The following is a 26,818-nucleotide window of genomic DNA, read 5'->3' as shown; positions in this document are numbered from 1 at the left end:
GGGAAGATGCCTAACTGCAGTCCACAGAATCTTTTCTCCACAGATGTGGACTCTTAAGCCTGCGACAGAAGAGGGCAAAACAGGGGGCTCTGACGTCCGGAGTGCTTCCTGTCTCCCAGCTCCCGGAGAATCTTGTACCTTGCCTCCTCCCAAACCTGCCTTTGCAGCCTCTGGTGTCAAGAAGCACCCAACTATCTTCAAAGCAATCACTTTGCTCAAGGTGTCCACAGCCATAGAAAGCCACATAAACCTCTCCAAGCCTCGTCCATGAGGGCAATATGATTCCATGTCACATGACATCCCTGGATCACAAAGAGAACATCAGGGAGCACAATGAGTTTGGCTGCATGTGCCACACAATAAGGGCAGGACATCATGTACTTAGTCTGACAATTGTTCTGACTTTGTGATCCAGAACACTCCCCCTGCAGCATGGAGAAGTTAGAAGAACTTCTGGACCTCTGGGAGAGGGGAGAAAGGAAGGAAGGGAGAGAGGAAAAGAGCAAAAAGAGGAAAAAAACCTGTTATAAATTATGAAAGGAAGCTTGGTACTTTCCAAGATCTAGCAGCTAACGTTCATCGTTTACTGCACGGCAGCCTCTGGGTTCAGTAGGCTAATTACACTGCCTTATTTAATGCCATGCTCAGAGATGTGGGGACTGAGGTTCAGTTACTGAATTAACCCAAAGACAACTGGTAGCAAATAACTGAGCCAAGATCCAACCTGGGCCACCTGGGCTTGTTCTCTTGAAAGAAAAGAAAAACAACTATGATAAACTGCCCTCACCACTTCAGGCCAGGTGATATAGGTGACAATCTCTCTCCCTTTTTCCTTCCTTCTCCCCCTCCCTCCATCTTCACCAAACACCCTTACTACACTTCCTTCATCCTCACACATGAAAGAAAACACCCACTTCCCACAGGAAAGGCCAAAGTCTAATCAGAAAGTTAGGAAAAACAAGCACACTCCTGCCTTTTCTTTACCCAGTTGAGTAAACAAAGCTGTTGCTAGAATGATGTAATGGTGTCTAGGTCAGAGAGGCGTGGACAGTCAGTGTGAAGGGCAACGCCCACAGAAGATCAGATTTGCAGGGTGAGGACACGGAGGCATTCCACATGCTCAGCCTGCTGTGTCCCCTGACACTCCGCTTCCTGGCCGTGAGCAGAAGAAGCGCCCCCCCTGAGGCAAGCAGGGCCTGTGCACAGCCAATTCCCAGGCATGGCTCTGAGGGCCCCACACCCTTTAGGTGGGTGCATCTCCAGATAAAATGAGAAGGTGCAGAATCCTAGGTTATTAACCTAAATTCAAACTCACGTTCTCAGAAGATGCAGTTAACGGGCTTCTCCACCAGCGTAATGATTCAAAGGATGTCCTTTGAACTTGTGGACATGAAAAGCTGTTGCTCACATGTTGTGCTTTCATTTGGGGCTAATTATAATGAGCTGTCAGCTGATGGAGGCATCAATAGATGCTCTGTCTGATCCCTTACAGGCTTTTTTTATTCAACTTGTGATGAATAAGCCTGTTATCAAGAGGCTTATTCAGTTGAATACATTTCTCTTAGGTGACAAATATGGGCTGGTGGCACTTTGGGTATTTCTATTTCTTTCCTTGTTCTATGCTCTAAGTCTCATGGATCTGTCACATGGTTGGAATGAAGGTCTTCTACGGGTTCAAAGGCTCAGTTTTTAAGCCGTTACTTACTTATTAATAGCTTGATATTTATTCAGCGTCCAAGGAGGACCCCCTTCCCTTTCTAAATCAGTGGCCATACCACTGATCTTCTTTCCCTAGTTTTCCATCTCTGAGTCCTCTTAAATTTAAGAACTATAGGTTCTCAATGTCTATGGCAGGGATCAAATACTCATGCCTGCAGGAGTCAGGCTGTTAACAAAATGAGTGAAGTGGGCCATGTGTAAGAATAGAGAAGGTGACACTTATCCTTCAGTGCTGGAGGTGGGGGGTGGGGGTCACAGTGGTAGGGGCTGGGGTGAACTGGAGAATGCTTGCTCTGTCTAAGCAACCACTACTCGGCCTTTTGCTGCTATGGAAGAATGAAGGCCTTGTGTGGCCAGATCTGCCACCACTCAAAGGAAATTGGAATTCCAGATTTTTACAGCCTCACAACTTCAAATGTTGATATTAAAGATATAAATTTTACTATCAAAAGAATAAACTATAAATAAACCCCCAACTCTAGTTACTAATAGCATGTTGAAGTATTTATTTACCAGGCAGTGTCTAGATGCATGCAATTCACTTTGAAATGCATCAAATCATAAGACAGATTGATGGATGCACAGATACGTAATAAAAAGTATGGCAAAGGTTACTGGTAGAGCTGGGGTGGCGGATATACAGGTGTTTACGGGAAAATTCTTTCAACCTTGCTGTGTGCTTAAGAATCTTCATGATAAATGTTGAATAAAAACCACCACAGGCAGAGCAAACAGCATCTATGGGCCAGACTGATCTGCAGACAGCTACTTTGGACTCTGTCGTCTACAGCATAAAGGCTTGACCTCCACTCCTCAGCTTCCAAGGTCTTTGGGGTCTTTCCTCTGTCCCTCCCCATCTCTCAATCCCCAATCCATTTTTCAGTCTCACTTCTTCCCATGTATCAGTAAAGCAGGACTCTCGAGGTCCACTTGACACTCATCCTTGATCATGTCTGTGGCAGGTCCAGATGAACTCTTTATCAATCCTGGGCACCAAGCCGCTAGCTCTACACACCCCCTGCCCACCCACCCCATCTTCAAACAACAGCTCAAGTCCCTCCCCAGTGGTTCCATGAACCTGTTTCCAACACATGCAGGCCCTTCTCTCTCAGGAGGATCTCACGGTCAGTAATACGTAACTTAGCATCTTTTCCCTAAGTGCTTCATGGGGTGAGGTTTGTCTTCCCCAAGGAGCTTCCAGAGGGCCAGTAGCACATCTCTTTCCACCACACCCTGCCCTGGCCCACACTGTGGGGCCTGGGCTCTTTCCCAAGGCAGCTCATCGAAATTTATATGGGAGCTTTATTAAAAAGAGAGATAAATGAAAAGATATGCAGCCGTGCTGAGGCCCCACCCAGACTTAATGAGAACGGGAGTCTCAGAGCCGGGGTCGGGGGGGTTCTGGCCTGTCTGGTGTTTACGAAGCTGGTGAGGTGATCTGCCTGGCAGCGAGGACCAGCAGCCACAGTTTCTAGGGAGCAGGGTTACACTCAGTGATCACGTGCTAAGCCCTGCGGAAGATCCAAAAAGGCAGTCTTTACCCTTTTAGAGCAGTGCTTCTCCAGATACTCAGCCATGTCTGCAGGTATTTTTGGCTGTTACACCTGGGAGAAGGGCTGCCACTGGCATCTAGTGGGTGGAGACCAGGGATTCTGCTAAACATCCTACAACATAAAACTCAGCCCTCACAACAAAGAACTGGCCTCAAATGTCAATCCTGCCCAGGTTGAGGAACCTGCTGGCACTGTCCAACAGAACTTTCTGTTATGACGGAAACATTCTCTAGCCTCTCTGTCCAATAATGAGACCCACTACAGACATGTGGCTACAGAGCACTTGAAATGTGGCCAGTATAACTGCAGAATTGAATTTTTACTTATTTTATTTTAATTAATTTAAATGTCAATAGCCACTTGTGCCTAGAGGCTACCACGCTGGACAGTATAACCCTGGACCTTATAATACAATGATCAACAATTCTAGGAACACTCCATACTCTAAAACTGTTCACTTTGCACATGCCTTATTAGGTTATTATAGACAATCCAAGAATGGCTCTGGGGACATGTGTGTGACCTGCTTCTCACAGAGCTCCTGAGTCATAAACAGTTTAACTACTACGTCCACCCAGCAAGCCTGGTGGCAGGAGTGAGCCCAGGGCACAGCCCCCCACTCTGCAGGACTCCCTTTCCCAGCCACACACACCACACTAGAAGCCTGTCACTACCCGAGTGCATTTCCTCTCGCCCCCTCACCTTGATGGTTTCTAGCTCCATGCGAAGGCGGTTATTTTCTGACAGGAGGTCCCTGTTCCTGGTTTCAATTTGTTGTAGCTGTGTCTCCAATTCAGCTTCATATTCTCGGCTCCCCTCCTGGAACTCTCGGAGCTCTTCTTGTGTATTCTCTGCCCTACAGCAGAATTCCCAGATGTCAAATAAGAATATACTGAGCGCTTACATGATGCTAAGTCTTATACATAAATCAGCGCTTTATTCAATTACCTTTTAAGGCAGAAACTATCATTATCCTCACGTTACAAATGAAAAGATGAGGTTTAGACAAGATGAATGACTTGTCTCAAGGTCACATAGGAAATCAGAAACAGAGCTTGGACCTGAACTCAAGAATGCATGGAGCCAGAGACATTTCTTAATCAATTCACTCTTCATTCATTCATTCAACATATATTTTTGAGCCTAACATGTGGTAATATACTTTGAATTATGTATCTTCTTCACATTTATTTATAAGTAGAAGTTGGATTATTAATAATATATCCCTTATCACACCACTATAATGTGTCCATAAAGAAGATAAAAATCATGCCTATAGAACAAAATATACAACTTTAACACGGACAATGAAGACATCAAATTTGTTAAAGATTTTGCTTACCTTTGTTTAGTCATCAATTCAAATGGAGACTGCAGCCAAGAAACTGAGAAGGCTGAGACTCAAAAGAATTAGGAACGGCCATCAAGAGCAAAGATGTATCATTAGATACTAAGGCTAAGATCATCCACACCTTTGTACTCCCAATTATTGATACTATGTACAGATGTGAAAGCTGGACAGTGAAGGAGGTCAACAGTAAAAAAAAAACTGACTCACGTAAAATGTGGTGTTGGAGGAGAGCTATACAGATACTCTGGACCACCAGAAAGACTATCAGGTGGCTCCTAGAGCAGATTACATCTTGAAACATCGCTGGAGGCAAAAATGACAAAACTGAAGTTACTTTAGACACATCACAAGAAACAAGATTCTTTGGAAAAGACAATAACCCTGGGCCAAGATGGAGGCATAGGTAGACACACTGTGCCTCCTCACACAACCAAGATAGGGACAACAACAATTTAGAAACAGAATAACAACCAGAACTGATAGAAAACTGATCTGAATGGAAGTCGGACAACCAAGAAGTTAAAATAGACATGTTCATCCAGACCAGTAGGAGGGGTGGAATCGGGCAGCCAGCATGGGTCGGGGTGTGGAGAACAGTGAGCGTTTGGACCGAGCGTTTGATGTAAGGCATCAGGGCACGCAAGACTGCAGGGGGCAGACGCTGAGCGTGCAAGTGGCAGCTGGCAGACCCCAGCTGAGGAGTGGCAACCGGCAGACCCAGCAAGGTGGCAATTGTGAAGCAAGGCACTGCACTCAACCCAGGATCACAGCGCTGGGAAGTAGAGCCTTGGGGCACTGATTGAAAACACCTGTGGGGGTTGAGGCACAGGGAGAAACTCCCAGCCTGACAGAAAAGGTCCTTGGAAAGTCCCACAGAGTGCACAAACCCACCCACATGGGAATTGGAACCACAGGGGCCCAGTTTGCTGGGGGGAAGCAGAGGAAGGGGCTGAGATTCAACAGAGAGCAGAGCAAGCACCATTGTCCCCTCTCGGACATCCCCCCACATACGTCACAACCCAGCAACTGGGGTGCCCCGCCCTGGTGAACACCTACGGCTCTGCCCCTCATATGTAACAGGTGTGACCAGACCAAAGGGGGGGGAAAAAAGGTTGGCTCAAACAGAATTGAAAGCCTCACAACCAGTACTTTTAAGTGACCGAGATAGCCAATCTATCAGATGCACAGTTCAAAACACTGGTGATCAGGAAGCTCACACAACTGGTTGATTTTGGTCGCAAATTAGATGAAAAAAATGAAGGCTACAACAAGTGAAATGACGGAAAATGCACAGGGAACCAATAGTGATGGAATGAAAGCTGGGTCTCACATCAATGGAGTGGACCAGAAGGAAGAAAGAAACAACCAAACAGAAAAGAACGAAGAAATAAGAATTCAAAAAAATGAGGAGAGGCTTAGGAACCTCCAGGACATCTTTAAACGATCCAACATCCGAATTATAGGGGTACCAGAAGGAGAAGAGGAAGAGCAACCAGTGGAAAACTTATCTGAACAAATAATAAAGGAGAACTTCCCCAATCTGGCAAAGGAAATAGACTTCCAGGAAATCCAGGAAGCTCAGAGAGTCCCAACGAAGTTGGACCCAAGAAGGAACACACCAAGGCACATCATAATTACATTAGCCAAGGTAAAAATGAAGGAGAGAATCCTAGAAGCAGCAAGAGATAAGGAGACAGTAACCTACAAAGGAGTTCCCATTAGACTGTCAGCTGATTTCTCAAGAGACCTTACAGGTAAGAAGGGGCTGGAAAGAAGTATTCCAAGTCATGAAAGGCAAGGACCTACATCCAAGATTGCTTTATCCAGCAAAGCTTTCATTTAGAATGGAAGGGCAGATAAAGTACTTCTCAGATAAGCTCAAGTTAAAGAAGTTCATCATCACGAAGCCCTTATTTTATGAAATGTTAAAGGGACTTATCTAAGAAAAAGAAGATAAAAAAAAACATGTCTAGTAAAAGGACAGCAAACTCACAATTATTAACAACCACACCTAAAACAAAAACCAAAAGAAACTAAGCAAACAACTAGAACAGGAACAGAACCACAGAAATGAAGATTACATGGAGGGTTAGCAACAGGGGAGTGGGAGGAGGAGAGAGGGGCAAAAGGTATGGAGAATAAGTAGCATAGATGGTAGGTAAAAAATAGATGGGGAGGGCAAGAATAGAATGTGAAATCTAGAAGCTAAAGAACTTTTGACACATGGACATGAACTAAAGGGGGGGAATGTGGGTAGGAGAGGGTGTGCAGGGTAGAGGGGAATTAAGGGGGGAAATGGGACAACTGTAATAGCATAATCAATAAAATATATTTTTAAAAATTTAAGGTAAAATTAAATCCAAACAATGAAGATATGAGTGGAAACCTAGGCCCAACAGGACTAACGCACCATCCAAAGTCTGAAGATACACAGTTTTGAGGGAACTGAATTTAACTCACAGTTACTGGCCAACTTCACTCAGGTCAAGAGCAAATAAGCAACCTGATGTTCTCATGTGACTTGCCTACGTAAGTGTCAAGATATCATTTGACTTGTCCCCAATGAATATATGGCTTGGTTCTGTCATCAAAATTTTATTCACACAGGAACAAGTATAAAGGACACATGGACAAAAACTAGGGGGGGGTAGAAATGGGAGGGAGGTGGGGAGGAATGGGTGGGTGGGCTGGGATGGGAGTAAAGGACAGAAAACTGTACTTAAACTATTAAAATAAAATTTTAAAAATTTTTATTTACCAAAAGTACAACGAGGTGTACAGGAGATAAATATCAATTATATCTCAATAAAACTGGAAGAAAGGAACCCAATAAAATAAAATAAAAATGAAAATTTCGGGGTGGGGAGAGATAATAACCCTGGGGAAAACAGAAGGCAGCAGGAAAAGAGGAAGGCCAAATATCAGACAGACTGACTCCATAAAAGAAGCCACAGGCTTGAATCTATAGGAGCTGAGAAGGTTTGCTGAGGACAGGATATTGTGGACATCACTAACAGAGTTGGAACCAACTTAATGGGAGGTAAGACACACATAAAGTGTCCTTACCCCATCCCAAATACCCAGTTCTAGCTGCTCAATCCTTAAAACACAAGGGATATTTTTTTTTTAACACCAGCCTGAGTTTAACCTTAAGTCAAACTAAGAACAAAGAAATTTGATGAACTGGAATATGACTTCCACGAGGAGATTATGAGTCCATGAGAAATAAAAGAAACAGTGCTGAACACATACACACACACAACTCCCAGATATGAGCACTGAAACACTGGTTTCAGATTTTATAATCTGCAACAACCTATTCTGCTAGGCACAGGGAGTTCCTTCCTCACACACAAAGCACTGACCAGATATGGCATCCCAGAAGTGATAAAACTCTGACACAAAATAAGATGGGAAGTAGTAGTTTGCTCAGGACCACAGGCTTTGGAGTTTAAATTCTAGCTCTTAATCTTACTGGCTGTGTGACCTGGCAAATTACTTGTCTTCACTGAGGCTCAGTTTCCTCATTTGTACAATGTGTTGATAATGGTTGTTTCATAGGGCAGTTTTGAGATTTAACTGAGATAATATATGCTAAGCCTTCACAGTGCTTCTCACATAATATGCCCCAACCCACCGCACAAAATGAATGCTGCTATCATTACGGGAAGAAAAGACAGCATGAACTTTGGTGAACTGACCTTTGCTTGTAGGTCATTGCCAGATCTTTCCAATAGTTAGCATCTTCTTCCTCAGAGCCAAAAGTCTTCCCAGAGTCCTCCATCATGAAAACGGGAGAAGAGGTCACTCTTCTTGTTGCATAGTGTCTAGGAAAGAAAGTTTTAACATTATTGTTCTGGTTAAATAGCTGAACATTATTGGGGGGAAAAAATTCCTGAAGTTTACATTGGATTAAATGATAAAACATTGCCAAAACACTAAAACTAAACCAAGACAAGATACAGCCCACCTTCTGTTTCATTCCATGGAGAGAGAAAACTGTCAGGATTTGCTGACTTACCACATTGGGAAGAGGGGAAATAAGGAAAAGGTGGAGGTGAGGACATCTTCTGGGGTTCTAGCTTAGGCAACAGGGTGCCAGCACCGCCCCCATCACCAGAGATGCAGAAACGCAGAACATCAGAAGGAAAATCTTCAGGGCTCAGGGATAATGACCCAAGTTTGGGACATTATTAGTCTGACATGCCCATGACACATCTAGATGCGACACTGAATCTGAAACTCGGGTCAAGCCTGGACTAACAATGCAAATTTAAGAGTCATGAGTTTAAAGCTGGTACTTCCCTCTCTTGTGACGGAACCACTGGAGGATCTAATGAGGACTATTTATCGAACTCTGAGGAATGCCAGTATTTGAAAGGGGGGCAAGGAAAGAAATGGTAATTGGAGGAGAGAGGAGAAACAGAGAGAAATAAGAATCAGGAAGAGTCAGCTGTCCTGGAGTAGATAGTTTCAAGGGGGAAAGGGGAACATTCTACAGTATCCACGAAACAGAGAAGGTGGTAAGATAAGGATTGGAAAATATCCACCAGACTTAGCAAAATGTTGGTCACTGGTAATGTGAGTAAGAATAGTTTCAGCACAGTGGAGGAGGGAGGAGAAATAAACTGGGTGGAGAATTATGTAGGAGGTGAGGAAGAGAAAGCCCACGGGATTTTGGAGAACTGGGTGTGAGAAGAAAAGGAGACAAATTTGACAGTAGCTAGAAGGGAGTGGAAGATAGGGCCTTGGCTTTGAGGACTTTGAGATATCCAGAGCAGAGGTAGGAAACATATCCTACTCTATACTACATATTCTATAAACAGTTGTCAGTTTATAGACTCCCCGCTGATAGAGCCTTTGGATGTAACAGCTTATTTTCTGAATTTATGTAAGGCTCTGAGCCCATTGAAAGGTCATCAGGAATCCAAATTAGATGCTTCCAAGGTCCCTTCCTTCCTTCAAGGGAGCTTACAGTCCGCAGTATGTGTCCTTGGGAACAAAAGAATGAACACACCCCTCACTTTGCAAGGCATAACCAACAACTATATTTGGGGCTAACTGTAAAAAACATTCAGCTAAATATGTTAGTGATGGCACGGACACAATCACCAACTTCTGGATCCTGGGCAGAAGTTGAATAATACCTATACTCAAGCACAGCACTTATTGCTAACTCCGCATTTGCTACTATCTGTATGTGCATCTTCTTTCTCTCCTAATTTCTCTCCCTTTCCTAATTTGGAGAAAGTATGCCCTGTGCCCTCACACCTACCCCCTTCTGGAGAACGGTTTCTGTGAAAACTTGATCTAAGTAGAGAAGCCAAATGGTACAGAAAGCTGTCAACTATTAATTTTTTTTCCAGGTCAGAATTCCTTCTTCCATCTTTCTATAACAGCACCCCAATATTTCCCTTGGGGGAACTGACCCTACACTCACCCCATGAGGTTCAGAGGAACGTGACATCACCTTTTGTATCTGGGAGAAGGCACATGACTACTCATGCCACCAGCATCAGTAACTGGCTCCGGGGTGGGCCTAACCAACGCTGAGCCAATGACAGGGATCAGCCTCACGCAAGCTGAACAAATCATTGGCTCAGGTGTGGACTTAACTCAAGCTGAGCCAACAATAAGTGGGCCTAACTCAAGCTAAGCCAGTGAGTGTCCAGAACCAGACCTTTTGCAGAGCTTTCAAGAAACAAACTCTTTAGAAGTGTTAACTAACGTTACTGTAATAATCACTTTGCTATATACATTGATACATACATAAAATCATCATGTGGTACACCTTAAATTTACACAATGTCATATGTCAATTATATCCATAAAGCTGGGGGGAAAAGAAAGACACGAACTCCCTTTTCCCGCTAGGATTTGTTAGATAGCAGCAGGTAAGCCCAGAGTGCCAGCCCTCATTCTATCATGAGAAGAGACAGCCTGAGAAAGTGGGACCAAGAGGTGGAGAGACTGGGTCCTGATGATATTGTTTGAGCACCCAGACCCAGCTGTCCCTAATTTATGATTATGAGAAAGAATGTACTCCCCAACTTGACTGTACCAGTTAGGGTTGGATCTCTGTCACAAGAGAGTTCTAATTCATACATGGAGTGACAGATCTTGTTTGCTGGAAATAAATAGAATAGAGTACCTACAGTAAATAACAGTAATTAAGATGGTGACAGGTAAGAATAAACCTGAGTATGGTGCTCCCTGCTCAGGCCATAAGCTCTAGTGAGTCCAGATTGCAGCTAATATGTAGTCACCAAACCAACGTCTATAGTGTCCAGAGCACAGAGCCCATACAGCTCTATGTGACTGAGCACTGTGTGGCCACTAATGGTCTTATTAAGGACAAGTGCATGGCACAGGAGGAAGTCTGAGTATAGTCGGGTGAGAAAGTGAGGAACTAGGAACAATAAATGTACACTGACTTTTCCTGCTGTTTGGAAAAAGATCATGTACAAGGTTCAATATAATTAGTCCCTGTCACTTCTTTTAAACATTTCACACCCTCCTACCCCTCCCCTTTCTTAGGCTCCAGCTACACCACCTTCTTCTTGTTCCTTGAACACACCAAGCTCACCCTACCTCAGGGCCTTTGCACTTGCTGTTCTCTCTGCCTGGAATGCTTTTCCTTCAGATCTCTTCTCAGCAGGTTTCCATCTTGCCATTCAGATCTCAGCTAAAACGTCTTCCACAGAGAGACCTTATTTGAACACCAGCAAATACCCACTTCAGCCCTTCACTATCATATTAACCCTTGCTTTGTTACTTTATATGTTTTGTTTTTGTTTATCTCCCCTTACTGGAATGTCAGTTATTGAACACAGGGACCTTCTCTGTCTTTTATAACCCCCAAACCTAGAATAATGTCTGGCATCTAACAGGCATTTAATAAACGCTGTGGAAAGAATGCACATAGGGGAAGACAGAGATTGGCCACTACCTAGAAGGGAATATGACATTAAGGAAGGCAAAAAGCAAGAAGCCCTCTGAAGGTTAGTTTATAATTTACATCTGTAAATCCTATGATGCTTATCAGGATGGGGAAAACCTCTCCAGCACCTGAGTGCCATCTGCTTAATGGGAAGGAATTGGAGGAGAGGATACCATGTTTGAAACTACCTCTTCCCCCTATTTTTACATGATAAAGAGTATCTGATGTAGTTACTGGAGTTTAATAACCTTCATCCTACACTCTTATGACAGATGATTTTTTTAAAAGGACTTCTTAAAACAGTTACCATGGCCAGTGAGCCTTAAAACTGAACCCTCAGGAAAGAAATGAATTTGTCATGTTTTAGGAGGCCCTTCCACTGTAGGATGGGCTCTAATTATAACCATGCTGATAGGAAGGATCTGGTTTTTGGACTTCAGGTTCTGGGGAGAAACTATGCAGAGACCTGGGCTTATGTCACAGCTTGTACAATCTCTGACTCCAACTAAAGGGCAAAAACCACAGGCCTGGCATTTCAACCAAATGCCTTGCATTTTAAAAAACAATCTTTAGGGAAGAAAAAAATATATACTACAGACCAAGAGAGAAGAAGTAATAGCTGAACTTCACTATGTTTTGAAAAGGCAGTCTTAAAAATATAAGTTTTCCCTTGCCATATGAAAGTGTCTCAGAAAGTTCTAATGTGAATTATTCTTCACAGAAAGCAGGTAAGATGACTTGCAGAGTTTCCCTTCTCCCAGCATTATCTATTGAACTTTATCATCCCCTTCTATTTGTTGTGTGCTGGGCATTTAACAAGTCAGCTTCAAACAACTTTATCCCTTTTTAGCCATTCAACTGTAAGATTAACCAAGACAAACACTTGGATTCTTAGAAGACGCTGAAGCAGAAATGCTGTATCTCGGGCATCTCCTTTGGTGCAAGTGAACAGCAGTGGCAAATCAGACCCAGTGCAAAGGCGGGGGTGCAGGGGGTTGTCTTTAAACTCAAGCTCGAGGTCTCCCTGGGTTGTAAACAGACTGATTAGAAGTCAAATTCACTTATTCATTTGGCCCACAGTCTTTTAAAAGGCACTGTGACAAGCAGATGTTAACTCTTGTTAACAGTATATACAACTTTGTACCCACTATCTTAAAAACAGATACTGCATGCATTTATTTCACTTGTGCTACAGACATTCAATCTCTTAACTTGTGTGCTCAATACACCATTACATCATCGTGTCCTAGCATCATGGGCAAATCTAATGGGTACCTCAACTGTAGGTGACACAACATGCAAGAAAGAACAAACCAGGGCAAGCGGTTTGAAAAGTATCTATTTTCTGTAACTTAGATCTACTATTCCTACAAAAAACGTGTTTCACTATATGTTTTTACCAGGTTTTCCATGATTAAACTTAACAGAAAAGTCTGAAAACACACTTGAAACAAATGCCTTTGATTTCAAAACTAGAAAAAACAATCTCTCTTGGCTCCCCTGTGAGTGAAGAAAGCTGGGGCATGCTGGTCAGGATGCAATACACACCTATAAACCATCAGGAATTAACTCACCGTCCTCTCCACCCCAACCTTGGGCCAACCCCTTCCCAATCAAAACAAACGGAAGAGCTGAAGGGAAAGGAAGGGAGAGAAAGGTGCCAAATGCCAGCACGTGCTCCAACAGCTTCTATGTTATGAAGCAAGCTTTGCACTTTGCAGAAGTGACATCACTGAGGCAAGATCAGTCAGGAATCAGCAAGTCTAGCTTCTGTCTTTGTGCTTTCAAAGTCTATAATGATCAGTTTAAAAAACAGGCATGCAAGGACAAACATGCAAGGTTGTACATCATCATTCACAGATGTGGAAATGGGAGAAACTGTCCACAGAGGGCTGATTGGAAAACTATGCAGTTATTAAAAAGAATTATATGTACTAAAATGCAAGAAAGGACACTATTTTCATTCACAAATCTATCTCCCTCTTTGCATACAAAGGGTCTGGGAAGATGTACCAGGATGCGGGTAAGGCCGGCACTAAGATGAGAACTTGCACCTGACACACTACCATATACATTGATTTTTACAGTAAGCACATATTATTAGCTTTTGACATTTTAACCCAGACAAAAATACAGAATAGCTATTGTTTGGGGATAATTTTATTCTACAGAACCAAAATGCCAGGGAAAGTTTTCCCCTCCTCCATCCCTTTTCCAACATATCTGAACACCTATTAAATGCCAGGCACAGCTAGGAGAGGCAGATACAAAGCACCTAACATCAGCACTGGGTGCAAACACAGCACTAGTGGCTGACACCAACTTTCCATACACCAGTGTGTTCATGTTAGGAAATTATCTTGTGAGGAAAGGGAGTGTAAATTCTCTGGCTCACATGTTCTAAGGCAAAAGAACATTCTTATCCAAAATGATATAAAATATACCAACCAGAGGCCCCTGAAACACTAAGGGCACAGAATCAGATCATCTGGATCTAAGCCTACACAAAAGACACACTTAGAGGAAAGATTTAAGTTTCCAAACTGATTATCAGTGTGTATTTGGGTGATATCAGGTAACAAGTGTCTCTGGGAGTCACTGGGATTCAATCTCTCTTCAAAGCATCCTACCCATGTCCTAAAATGCCATCGTATCCTAGAATACACAAACAAAAATAGCACGGAAAACACAAATATCTGCCCAGCGCATGCTACAAAGGCCATTTCTTGTTAAAATGGTCCTCGGGCAACAAGTACAATAGAAAAGGCACAAGCTGGTACAAACCCTTGGACAAAGAAGTGAGGGAAGTTCAGATCCTCAGGAGGCAGAGAACCTGAGATGACTGAAGAAGATAATGCAGCTTCCCCAAAAGCGGTGTCAAGGGGCTGGTGGAGTTTCCCAGGACCTCAGAGAGATACGTAAGCCCAGCCACTGCATTCAAGCTGTAGAATAAGCGTTTTCATCCTGTATCCAATCCGTCCCCAAAGTGCTGTCAGGGGAAATCTGAACCACCCTGCAGCAGAGACCTGAGAAACACGGGGAGGGGCGGGGGAGACGGTCCAAACAAGTTCCCAAAGGGAGGGAGGTGGAGGAAGAAGGAAAGAGGTTTTTGGAAAGAGGCCTGCAATGAGGGTGAAAACAGGGTGGGGTAGTGGGCAAGAAAGAGTGCTAAGAGGAATGACGGGAAGACTGGGGCAGCAGAAGGAAAGGGGGTGGCGGGGTTTGAGAAGGGGCAGAAAACGGGGTGGGAAGAGACTAGGGGGGGTCACGGAAGGGAGTTTCGGATAGGAGGGGACAGTAGGGCAGAGTATCAGGGCTGCGAGGACTGGAGACCAGAGGGGCAAAAGGACCAAGGAAGTCAAGGAGGGAGAGGAGGGCAGCAAGAAGAAGAAAGTTGGCAAAGGCAAGGAACCGGGAGCGAGTACACAAGGGTGGCAAGGCACGAAGTTAGGAAGGGGAGCTCCAGAAAAGCGGGATTTTCGAGTCCAGCGCCCGAGACCGGTGGAGTCCGGGCAGACGGAAAGTGACGCGCAAGCTAGGGGAGCCGCAGGGTCTCTGCAAGGCGGCTGCCTGGGGTCCCGAGAGTGCATCTGGCGGCAGGGCGGGGCAGAAGAGTTTCCTACCGGCAGCAACGGTTCCCCAGCAGCCCTCACCCCCGGTAGCCACTGCAGTTCCGCACTTACCCGGGCTCGGGCAACGATGGGTAGCGGCTACCGCAACAGCAGCGGCAACAGAGGGCGGTGCGGCCCAGACCTCCGGCCCTCGCCCACGCCCTTGCGCTCGCAGCCTGCGTTGTTCATTGGCTGCTGCGCCACGGGACCGCGTCCACCTAGGCCAATCAGAGCAGAGCAGCGCGATTTGGAAACTTTTTTTTTCCAAGGTCCGGGCGCGGCGCGGCCACGCGGCGTCCCTGAGACCAGGGAGGGCTTGGAGAGGGCTTGGGCTGCTGGGCGAGGACCTGGCCTGACTTTGAGGATGCTAGTTGCTCCCCGGAATGGGCTTGGACTTGTGGCGCCAATACGCAAAGGAAATACGACTCCCTCTCCTTGATAGTGATTGCATTTTCCCGTTCTTGCATTTTGCCCAAATCAGAGAAAAGGACAAAAGATTCAGGTCCTCCTTGGCTAAGCAATGGCCCGTGTTCTTCCCACTCCCTTGCACCCTAAATAAAATTTTCAACATTATACCTTCTTCGAAGGTAGCAAAATTGAGTGCATAAGACTTTGGTTTCAAGCCTATCTTTGAATCCTAACTCTGCCCCTTGCTAGCTGCATGATCTTGGGCAAGGTACTCGATGTGACTTAGTTTCCTTATCTATAAAATAGGGTTCCTGACAGGGTTTGTAAAACAGTCTAACACATAGAGTATAATCTATGTATTTGCTAAGTGATCATGATTTTTTTAATTGGTTATGTGTGTTAGGCACAATGCTGACTTCTTGGGTTTTCTCATCCTCACAGCAATCCTAATTGTTCACCAATGATTATTTAATGAAGACTCGTGCTCAAAGCACAGTAAATGTCAGCCAAGATGCCTATCGTCAAAGAACTTATGGTATCAAAAAAGAGACACACTAAACCAGCAAACAGAAGAAGTAAAATAATTCAGACTTTAATAAGTGCTACGAATAATGCAATGTCATGTGATAGAAAAGGACCGGGAAGGAGTCAGTTCAGATAAAATGGTCAGGGAAGGCCACTCCAGGAGATGACAATGGAGCTGAGACCAGGATAATGAGAACCACAGGAAACACTTTTATTGTCCTCATTTTAAAGGTGAGAAACAAAGGTGTAGGAAGTTAATGTGTTGCCCAAGGTCTCACAATTAATAAATAAGAAATCAGACTAAAGCTGGGTCTGTTTGGTGCCTACATTTGTGTTTTTCAGCACTACACTAGAGGCAAAAAGATCTTACGTATTTGAAGATTCCAACCACATTCATAGAATCCCACCTGTCTCCCTGCAATGGTTAAGAATGACCTTTCTCTAATTCTCTCTTGTTTTGACTCCTCACTAGTTCCTGAAGAAGCTCAGAGACACAAAAGGGAACCACCACCTACATTAACAGGGTTAAGGAAAGTACCAAAATGTCTTTTGGGAAAACTTCTATGCTGGTCACAGATGCTAATAAACCATTGCTTTCTCTTGACACATTTGCTCTTAGGCTTTCGGTTCATTGCAGAATTTTATTGACCCTCACCATTGTGTGATGTTTCTGGACAGGGAACAATTACCCCAGTTTATAGATAAACTGAAGCACTAATTGATGAGATATCAATCTGAAATAGCCCTGATCAAGTCATGTCAACTAGTTGGCTTTCTTCTTTTTTTAGAATAATTAATTAATTAATTAATTAATTTGAGGGGAAGGTAGGGAGAAAGAAAGGGAAAGGAACACCAATGCTAGAGAGAAACATCAATCAGTTGCCCCTTGCCCATGCCCCAACTAGGGTCCCAGCCTATGACCCAGGTATGTGCCCTGACCAGGAATTTAACCGCTGACCCGCTTTGCAGGATGACTGACTGACCAACTAAGCCACACCAGCCAGGGCAACTAGTTGGCTTTCAATTTCGTTCATTTTCCTTTTTTAAAAAAGAGAGAGGACATTGAAATGATTGTCATTATTAAACTTGTCTTTAGAACTGGAGCTTAGGTAAATGTCATTAGATAAAACCTTGAAAATGAAGGGGAATTTTTGGTGTACTTTAAAACTTTATGCTCTCTTTACTCAATTTTTTCCCTCTAGTGTTCAGATATGAATGAGCGGAGAACTCGGTTTCTCTTAAGTCATTCCATCATACTTTATCATTTCAAAACTGTACACTTAACCTAACACAGAAGAGAAGTTGCTGCAGGAGAAACTCCTTTAGTAGCAGCCAGGTTAATCTAAGAGCTGAATTGAATGTAAAGCATTGTAGCTGCTTAAACAGCACAAAAAACAACCCTCATCCTTGTTTCATAAACATGACGATTATAATTTAGACAAGGAAAAAAACTGAAAGTTACTCTTACTCTCTGATGAAAGAGTTTGCCCAGCAAAGGAATAGATTAACAGAGGCTATATTTAAGAAAACATATCTGAAGGAAAATGGTAAAGCACTCTTTCACAAATAACAAATTATTTTTAGGTTCATAATTATTTGGTATACTCTACATAGGCTAGCATTCTGCAGAAAACAGTAAAATTGCATTTCTTTAAAAATTATTTGTAATTCAGACTTTTCATTAGTGTTACATTTCATATGATTTATTCATTTTTATTTACTGCATTTAACCTGTTGAGACCAGGCACAACTCTAGTTTTGAAAGAATGCCAAACAAAGTCAAACAAAATGTGTCTGCTCTTTATTATCTTCTGTGGCTATTAAGTTTTACTTTAAAGAATTTTTAAAAATCCAGTGTTTCTTTCTTTATGCTTTCAGTTAATATGGTCTGTGTTCAGAGATACTCAACTAGAATAAGGAAAAAGAAAAACACCACTAAAGAGGAGCATATTTGGTACTTAAACAAACAAAAAAAAACCAAGCTAGGAACAGAGTTGCTTTACCATCTGTTCTAATTCCTACTTGGAAAATACCACACAGACACAATGAAGATTTACTCAGCAGTAATAAATACCTAAGTGGGCAGATGATGTGTGTGTACATGTCATCTGCCTACTGGAAAATGAAATTCAAGCACAAAGGATTCTTCAGCTATGTGTTTGATCTTGCCCTCTGTAATACATGTCTACCAGGATGTATTAGCTTCCCCTGAAATTCACCCCACCAACTGGGAATTGCCTAGTGCAATTGACTCACACTGAAGACTCATGGGGTGTGGGCGTCTATACGCCTTTTTTGACAATTTCTAGTTATTGATTCTTCCGCAAAGTGAATCTGTCTCTTGGCAATAAACTTTTCTAGAGTATGCAGCTGGCACATCCTAAATGATATCTAGATTTAAATACGTGCTTTGTTTCTCTAATTTGCAACAGGAACTAGTGAGCCGCTGGCAGGTTTGCAAATGACCATTGTGCTTACTGAGTTAAAAAAAATTTTTTTTAATCTCAGGTAAAAGATTTTGGGGTGAAGGGGAGGCTGGGGGACCAAACAAGAGTTACCTATCCACCTAAAATACATGCTGTTATTTGCTCCACAAGGCTTTTTCAAGTACAAGATCGACTTTTTGCTCGCCCAGCCTGTCACTGGAAAAGTTGTTGACTTATAACAAGCTCCGGCCCAGGGCTTTTAAAAATCACGTTTTCCCACTTAAGTCACGAGGATTCCTTGGTTGTTGGTGACAACATCCAGCCTAGTCCTAGAACACTTTGTTTTTGCTTGGTCATAAGCCTGCGAGAAACCCTGCCGGCCCGAAGGACTTGGAGGTTAGCTCGGTTGGCACTTTTTTCCCCACTCGCCACTAGGCTGCACTAGATTAAGTATGCTGTGAAAAATATGCGTCATTTAAATTTTTTTTTAAGTAGAATCATCACGTGACAAGAAGAGACCGAGAGAGGATGGAGACACAGACACAGAAAGAGAGGAGTAAGAGAGAAAACCACAAGGTTCGGGTTTTACATCGAAATCCGATTTAAATCTCTTTTCCTCAAAAGACAGAAAGAACTGCATTGTACTAAATCCTGGTTGGCAGGTTTTATTCCCTCAGTTCCACTTCAAAACTCCCTAATTCTCTGCTCTTAGATTCCTTCTCCTCCACAACGATAAGCCAGAGTTAAGGCCTCCTTAAACTGGAGGTTTTCGCCAAAAAAGCCAGGGCCGCCCCTGGGGAAGAACTCTATTTAAAGGTTTATCGGGAGGGGACTGAGCCTGACGAGGCTGCAGGGCCGCGAGGCCCCGCCCCCCCCGGGTTCCCAGCACTCCCCGCGCGGAGAGGGCATGGCGGCGAGGGAGGGGTGGAGGAAGGGGCGGAGCGAGGGAAAGAAAAGGGCGTCGGTTTTACGACTGGGGCGGTGCGGTGCGGAAGCGGAAGTGGAGGGCGCGCTTGGCGGCGGCGGCGGCGGGGGCTGCGGAGTCGGGAATCAAAACAAAGGGCCTGGAGGGGCTGGGGGAAGGCGGCGGGGTCGGAATGTGAGCGAAGGTGGAGCTGGCCGCTGAGGTGAGTGTGCTGGCACTGCTGGGAACTAGTCCATGATGGGCCCATTGCTCTGGGGCCACCAGGCTGGAGGAAAGACAGTGTCTGCGCCCTTCCCCTGCCTTTTGCTGGCCGAGGTGCAGAGGGTTGGCTAGTCTGAGGGGAAGGACTGAGACCCACCAGTCATGCCCCTACTAAAAGTTCGGGTTGTCTCCCTTTCGTGTCCGTTCACAACTGTCACTGCTTCGCCGCTGCTATACTTTGGGGGTGTTTGGTTCCCCGCCCGCACCTTTCTCCGTGCCCCCGATGGGGCCCTCCAGGTATGGAGAGCAACCTTTCCAGAGGAGTTTGCACAGATAGGAAGGCGAGGCGGGTGTATTTGCAACCCTTCCCCGCCCTCACCCGGCTGAGCACTATGCATGCTCCTCAGTTTTTCAACACTGGGGTGTGCAGCCTCTGGTTTTAAGGATAGTGTTGAATTTTCTGAGGGCTTGAGCCACTCCCACTATTAATTGTAACGCCACACCTTGATAACACCTTTTAGAGTTTCCCAACCACCTTTCTGGTATTACCAAGAGCTCTCTAGTTGCAGTTATACCTTTTCAACTTCCTAACATCTCTGAGCAGAAAATACTCTCTTGCATAGAGGGAGATTGAAACCTTAACGGTCTTCGTAGACATTCATGGAACTTCTATTCGTTGAGCTATTACCGATATGTGCTAGATGCAGGAGATACAAAAATGAGTAAGAAAACATGATCTCTACGGTCGCGGAGTTTATTCAGGTGGCGGAGACAGAAAATAAAGCAAATAAACAAGGCAATTTTAGATAGAAGAGTATGAAAAAAAGTAATGGGATGGGGTGGTGTAGGGGTTAAGAGAAAGTCACTGCTAAACATTCTATTACGATTGTCTTATTTAATCCAAACAACAGCCCTGTGACGGTACTACTATTATAAGGCGCATTTTACAGATGGAATCTGAGGTTTGAGAGCTTGTGAGTTATCCAAAGCTTCACAGAGAGGAAGCTGCAGAATTGGCGAGCAATGTGCAGACAGTCTGACTTCCAAATCTGTGCTTTCAAACACTATCTGAATTGCTCAGAGATTCCAAGAGATAATGGCAGAAATGAGACTTAAAGTCAAATCAAACAAAACTTGCTTTAGCTCTCTGAGTTACTTAGTGGCATTCCCAGGAGTATTTGGGAAAATTTCCAGGTGCAGGCCACTAACTAGCTGATACGTGTGTACTCTCTATTGCTGTGTTGAGCAATACAAAAGGTGCCTTGGTGTAGTAGAAAGAAGTGGGTAAGCCTAGTTTGCTCTCTTTCTAATTGTGTGGTCTTGGGCAAGTTACAGAACTTCAGAAACTTCTGTTTTCTCCTCTGTAAGATGTGGCCAGTCTCTCACGAGTCTGTATCACAGATTTACTGTGGAAAAATATTTACATAAATGGATCTTATTGTCTGGTTGTTCTCATCATTGTGTCCCTGTGCCAAGCATAGGCCTGCTACATAGCAAATAATAAGTAAATATTTGCTGAACGCAGAAAGAATGTTAGGTAAAAATGCCTATTAAACTCTATTGTACTCTACTTGTCAGCTTATTTTCAGGACTGGCCTTGAAGAAGTTTGCAGGAACATGTTGAAGTTGTGTATATCATGAACATCCAAATTCTTATGATCTAGAGGAGATTTGGGGGAAATACAAAAGTTGTATTTAAGAGGAAAAACAAGTAGCATAATTTACTAACATTATGGCAGTTAACTTCATCTCTGTCTTCAAATTAACTCCTAATTGTAAACACCTAGGTAAAATACAAATATTTACTACTTTAGTATATACTGAGCAGCCAGGCCCTGTGCTTGGCACGGGTGATATGTTGGTAAAAACAAACAGATGGTGGGCTCTTTAATTTTTTTCACCCTCAGTAATGCTGTGAAGTGAACAGAGGAGAAATTAGCTACACTTTTCAGAGGTAGAACCAAAAATTCATTGGGGTTTTCTAGCTTCGACATAAGTGCCAAATAGTAAATATCTTAGGCTTTGTAGGCCATATAGTCTGTGTTACAAATACTTAAGTCTGTAATTGTGTAAAAATCAGCCATACACAGGACTTAAAACAAATGAGAGTGAACATTTCAATTTCATACAGTTTTATCATAAAACAGTATTATTTTTTTCTAAGAATTTAAAAATGTCAAATAGTTCAAAGGCCATTTAAATACAAGCAGTGGGCTGGTTTTGGGTGGTGGGCCATAGTTTGCCTACCCCTGCTTTATGTGATCAGCTGTCTTATACCATAAATATGGTACTTGTACAGTCATCTCTCCCCTCACCTTCCTTTGTAAATGTTAAAACTGCTTGGAATGAGGATCTTATGAGAGGGATAGCTAAAAGGAGTTCTTTTCTGTATGCCCAGGTTAAATTTCTGAGAGATAAATTAATAACCTTAAAATGGCCACTGGAGTTAAGAGTAGGTGGTTGTTGGAGTATGATAGCGAGGACTTGGAAATGAGATTCAGTTGTCCTCAGCATTGACAGGCTGCCTTCATGCCCAGTAGCTATTACTGATTTTATGTATTTTTATTGTACTGTTTAAGTGTTGTTACATTGTAGTAGGTATACCATATATGTGACTTGAGATTCCTGTGTTAGATTTTTTGTTGGTAGCAGATTGCACTTTCATAATAAGCAAACTAGAAATTGGTTTGATTCGTTCTGTGTCGAAATCAAAATCAAAGTCTGCAGAGGTCACATGATCTAGAACTTTCATACTCATCAAAGACACAGTGGGATAAGTTGCTCTTAAATCAGTTTGAAAATCTTACATAATTGGTTATGAGGACATGCAGTAATTTCTTTTATGAAAATTACATGCTCTCTGTTGTTAAATCTCACAAGTAGTCTTTAGGGCAAGATGGTTGAGAAGAAGTAAAAACTATAGAAAAAGCCTCAGGGCTGGAGGAGATTGTCTCTAGATAAGTGATGAGAAGTTTTACTCAGGGATAGGCAGGTGTTCAAGATTTGTCTAGTACTTCACTCAAGTATGGCTGTTTATAGAAAAGAAATAGTGCTCATCCAGAGTTTGTTTTTATTGGAAGTATAGAACATGAGGAGTGGAAGATTAGAGAATATTTAAAAATCAGGTTGATAGAGTCAGAATTTAAGCTTATATAAGCAGTCAGCCAAATTTACCAAATTTTAGAAACATGTAATATTCTTTGAAAGCTATTATACTTTTGTTCCTTATGATTTGTCTTGTTGGGAGCCATTGCACCATAAATATAGTTGCAGTCTCATATTTTAATAGTAAAATTTGTACTTATGCATATAAGTAACATTAAAATCTCGTTCTTAACAGGGTGGAAGAATGAAAGAAAAGAATGATGAAAGAATGTTGAACAGTTTTGTGTGGCTGTATGATGGAAGAAAACGGAACTGAGAACTCCTGCAGTAGAACGCTTGGATGGCTTCAACAAGATAATGATGCTAAGCCATGGCTTTGGAAATTCTCTAATTGCTTTTCTCGTCCTGAGCAGACATTGCCACTTAGTCCCCAAACGGTAACTATGTGCAAGACTATGGACATAGAAATTCCCAGTGCAAATAGATGAGTGCTCCCTCTGGGGCAGTCTCTCTTCCTGGAGTCTGTGCTAAGTTTTCCTTATATCTTGCTTATATTACTTCTTGTAGCACATTATTAATAATTCCTGACTCAACGAGAGCATAATTTTTTAACACCTGTACTTCATTCTAAGTAACAGTAGGTGCTTTATTTTTATTTTTTATTTTTTTAAGATTTTATTTATTTTTAGAGTGAGGGGAAGGGAGGGAGGGAGAGAGAGAAATATCAATGTCCAAGAGAAATATCAACCAGTTGTCTCTCACATGCCCCCCTACTGAGGACCTGGCCCGCAAGCCAGGTCTGTGCCCTGACTGGGAACTGAACCGGTAACCTTTTGGTTTGCAGGACAATACCCAGCCCACTGAGCCACACCAGTCAGGGCAACAGTAGATGCTTTAAATATTTGATGTTAACATTTTTGGAAGAAGTGTTTCTCATTAAAGTCACAGATTCCAAAGATAAAATCCACCTTGTAGAATAAAATTGGAGGAAAGTATAAAATAGATTTCATATAACAGTAGCATTCCAACAGTGGCCTGAGGTTTGAGTCTTATAATCAAGGAAAGATTGATGGGACCTTATTGACAGTCTTTTTCTGTTCAAATTCTCTTGGATATTTAAATATGTCTCTAACTTCTTCCTGTGCCTTTTCATAGTGATTTTGACTTTTTCTGATTTCATTTCATGTATAACATTACCACCTTTCTATTTCTTTTTTTGCTGTTATACTTGGGATTTAAATGAGACTTTGTGATGAATGTATGTAAAGGTATTAATACTAACATTTTTAAAAAGTCAAACACCCTGTCTTGTTCAGGTCATCATTATATAGTTATCTTTGCTGTATGGCATCAGTAATTTGGATCATTTCAGAAATGTTTTACTTTAGGGACAGCAAGGGTTGGCAGCTCATGCAAGCTTTCCTGGGATGGCAGATCTGGCCCTCATGAAATCACATGATACAGAAACTTGGTTTTTGTCAATGGCATCTAGAATTGAGTATGTTCAAAGGGACCAACTCACAATAACCCTGCTCATAAGAGCCAAATCTATATAAATCAGAATGCCAGTGTGTTCATTTCCAGCATGAACTATAATTACCAAAAAGGCAGAATAAATTGCTTGTTGGATTGTTAGCCCATTGCTATTACCTCCCTTTTAGGCAGAGTCTAAGTGAAAATTCAGATTTCTCCTGGATGAGTATAGACTCACAACATAAGGAATGAAATCATAGCAGTCAGATGGACCCTGCTACGCTCCAAAGGATGAGCATGTCTCAAACACTACATAAGGGCATTGTCTTCATCTTAATATGCCTACAGTCAGTCCACAAAAGCTCTTGATCAGTTAGATCTCCTTTCAGGGGTGGGGGACTCTGCTGAGAGCTTTATGTGCATACTGTTATTTTGTTGTTCTAACAACTGTGGAAGGTATATCCTGTTGTTCCCAGCTGAAGGATGAGGTAACAGAAGTTAGAGAGGTTAAGTAACTACTCAAGGTCATCAAACTGTTGAGTACCCCATGCAAACCCAGGTTTGACACCACTGCCATGCGGCAGCCTTCATAAATATGTTGGCCTCCTGTGTCTGTTGGAGGAATATGACAAACTATTTCTCTTGTACCTTTTCCTAGACAGTTTTCTAAGTACTCTTAACTTTTTTCACTGGCTACAGAATAATTGTTGGCATTATGACTTTAGGTCATGATATCCTTGGGTTTGCTAAATGTCATCAGCAGCACATTTATAGACTTTTCCACAAATGGGTCACTTGGGGAGATGGCTGAGCATATCATCCATATTGTTTGGCATCTTCTCTGGAGGACCTTACTGAAACCTGCCAGAACTATTAAGTATTTTACTCAAAGCACTTTGCTTGTAAGCCATCTTTATTGAATATTGTTTGTGACTCTGTTATTTCATGCTACCTGTTTTGTCTTCAGAAGACACTGTGAGGAAAGGGAAAGTTATCAGAGGGAGGTAACTGAGACATTGGTGGTTAACATGGCTTACTGAACACCCTTCCCCTAGTCTCTTAAAACTTAGGAAGAACACAGTCTTAACTTTGGTTGTCTTTCCATGTTCACCTCCTACAGACTTCTGAAGAATGCCCCTGGTTTCAGCTGCTATTTCATTTTGCTTTGTCATGATTGAGTGATATAAACAGGATTGAACGCTGTTCCCATTGTTGAACACAGTAGGATGTAACCAGATGTATCACTGGCCTCATAAAATTGACTGGTGTTCTGATTTTTTTTCCCCCTCAGAAAGATTACATGGAGAACAAGAAAGTTGCTGTGGAATTAAAGGATGTACCATCTCCCCTTCATGCTGGCTCTAAACTTTTTCCAGCAGTTCCACTTCCAGATACTCACTCTCTTCAGCAAACTAAAACACAGCTTCCAACTGTCCCCAAAGTAAGCTGCTGTGCTCGTTGCACTAATGAACCCTCCACTTCACCAATGCATTTTGGAGGTGGTGGTGGCAGCGGTGGCGGTGGCGGAGGTACTGGTAGCTTGATTCACACGGGCACACTCTTAGATTCGAAAAGCACCAGGACAATCACATGTCAGGTAGGGTCAGGATTTGCTTTCCAGTCTGCATCTTCACTCCAGAATGCCTTAGCTAGGAACAATGTGGCCAGCATTGCAAATGACTTTCCCAGCATGTGTCTAGAAAGTAATCTCTCTTCCTGCCAACACCTGCCCTGTTGTGGAAAGCTCCATTTCCAGTCATGCCATGGTAACGTGCACAAGCTGCATCAGTTTCCGGCTGTCCAGGGCTGTACCTCCCCAGGCTATCTCCCCTGTTCTGATTTCTCAAGTGGGGCTCCAGGGCACATGGAAGAGCACATTTCCCAGTCGGAGCTAACGCCTCACTTGTGCACCAACTCTTTGCACCTAAATGTGGTCCCTCCGGTGTGTCTGAAGGGCTCCCTTTACTGCGAAGACTGTCTAAACAAGGTTTGTATCTCTTTATTTGTTATATTGGGGGCAGCTGAGGTTTAAGGAATGACATTTTTAAAGTGGGTATGTCTTGAAAATCTTTATTGTGCATAGGGTTGAAGAACCTTCCATGATATACCTCTCTCCCCATGAGCATAACTTCTGCTGGTCCTGAAGAAGCAAAGGGGAGGGACCATTCAGATAGGTAGAGGGTAATTATTTATATAGTTTATGCTCTTTGGGCCTCTTATAGTCTGTTTTCTGAATTTGAACCTAGTTCAGCAAAGCCTCAGGTTCTGTTTTGTCCTTCAAGGTAGAGGCATGATTGTGATTTCATATAACCAGTATTCACACTACACGGACGTATTCATGTAATGTAGGTAACTGCATGTTGTCCTTTTGTAGTAATTTGGGGAGCTTGGAACTTGGTCCAGTCTGCCTGTGTTAAAGTGAAGACTTTAATTCCCTTTATGTAAAGTGTGTCTGAGGTCTCCATGGAAGCAGACACATACCCCAGAATGTAAAGGTCTGATCTTGTGACTGTCTTCCCTGACCATTTCAAGCTACTTGTTGAAGTGAGTTTATGAATTGAACACTAGTAGTTCTAGGAAA

General features: G+C 42.9%; 2 protein-coding genes across 7 annotated transcripts in view; one reads left to right on the top strand and one right to left on the bottom strand.

Moving 5' to 3' along the window:
• The window catches only part of NDE1 (nudE neurodevelopment protein 1), a 35,619-nt gene extending 20,292 nt beyond the window's left edge, over positions 1–15,327 (bottom strand). For 2 of the 4 annotated variants that reach the window (XM_045819696.1, XM_045819693.1), the window contains exons 1-3: positions 15,187–15,248; positions 8,325–8,450; positions 3,975–4,128 (exon numbers count right to left, since the gene is read on the bottom strand). In XM_045819696.1, the coding sequence (XP_045675652.1) occupies positions 3,975–4,128; positions 8,325–8,410 (240 nt within the window). In that variant the 5' untranslated portion in view covers positions 8,411–8,450; positions 15,187–15,248. Of the gene's footprint in view, positions 1–3,974; positions 4,129–8,324; positions 8,451–14,347; positions 14,516–15,186 lie in introns of those variants that run through there. The other 2 variants (XM_045819694.1, XM_045819695.1) reach the window with 2 other exon arrangements.
• Positions 15,328–19,523: 4,196 nt separating this feature from the next.
• MARF1 (meiosis regulator and mRNA stability factor 1) overlaps positions 19,524–26,818 on the top strand; it is a 43,073-nt gene continuing 35,778 nt past the window's right edge. For all 3 annotated transcript variants that reach the window (XM_045819316.1, XM_045819317.1, XM_045819315.1), the window contains exons 1-3: positions 19,524–19,660; positions 23,000–23,201; positions 25,529–26,224. In XM_045819316.1, coding sequence (XP_045675272.1) covers positions 23,058–23,201; positions 25,529–26,224 — 840 coding nt within the window. In that variant the 5' untranslated portion in view covers positions 19,524–19,660; positions 23,000–23,057. The remainder of the gene's footprint in view (positions 19,661–22,999; positions 23,202–25,528; positions 26,225–26,818) is intronic.

Source organism: Phyllostomus hastatus, unplaced genomic scaffold (genome assembly GCF_019186645.2).
Source record: "Phyllostomus hastatus isolate PE091 unplaced genomic scaffold, TTU_PhHast_1.1 phas_scaffold_385, whole genome shotgun sequence".
In the NCBI taxonomy this organism is placed as follows: domain Eukaryota; kingdom Metazoa; phylum Chordata; class Mammalia; order Chiroptera; family Phyllostomidae; genus Phyllostomus; species Phyllostomus hastatus.
The sequence above is the reverse complement of the archived record's forward strand: the minus strand, read 5'-3'. Positions and strand labels throughout refer to the sequence as shown.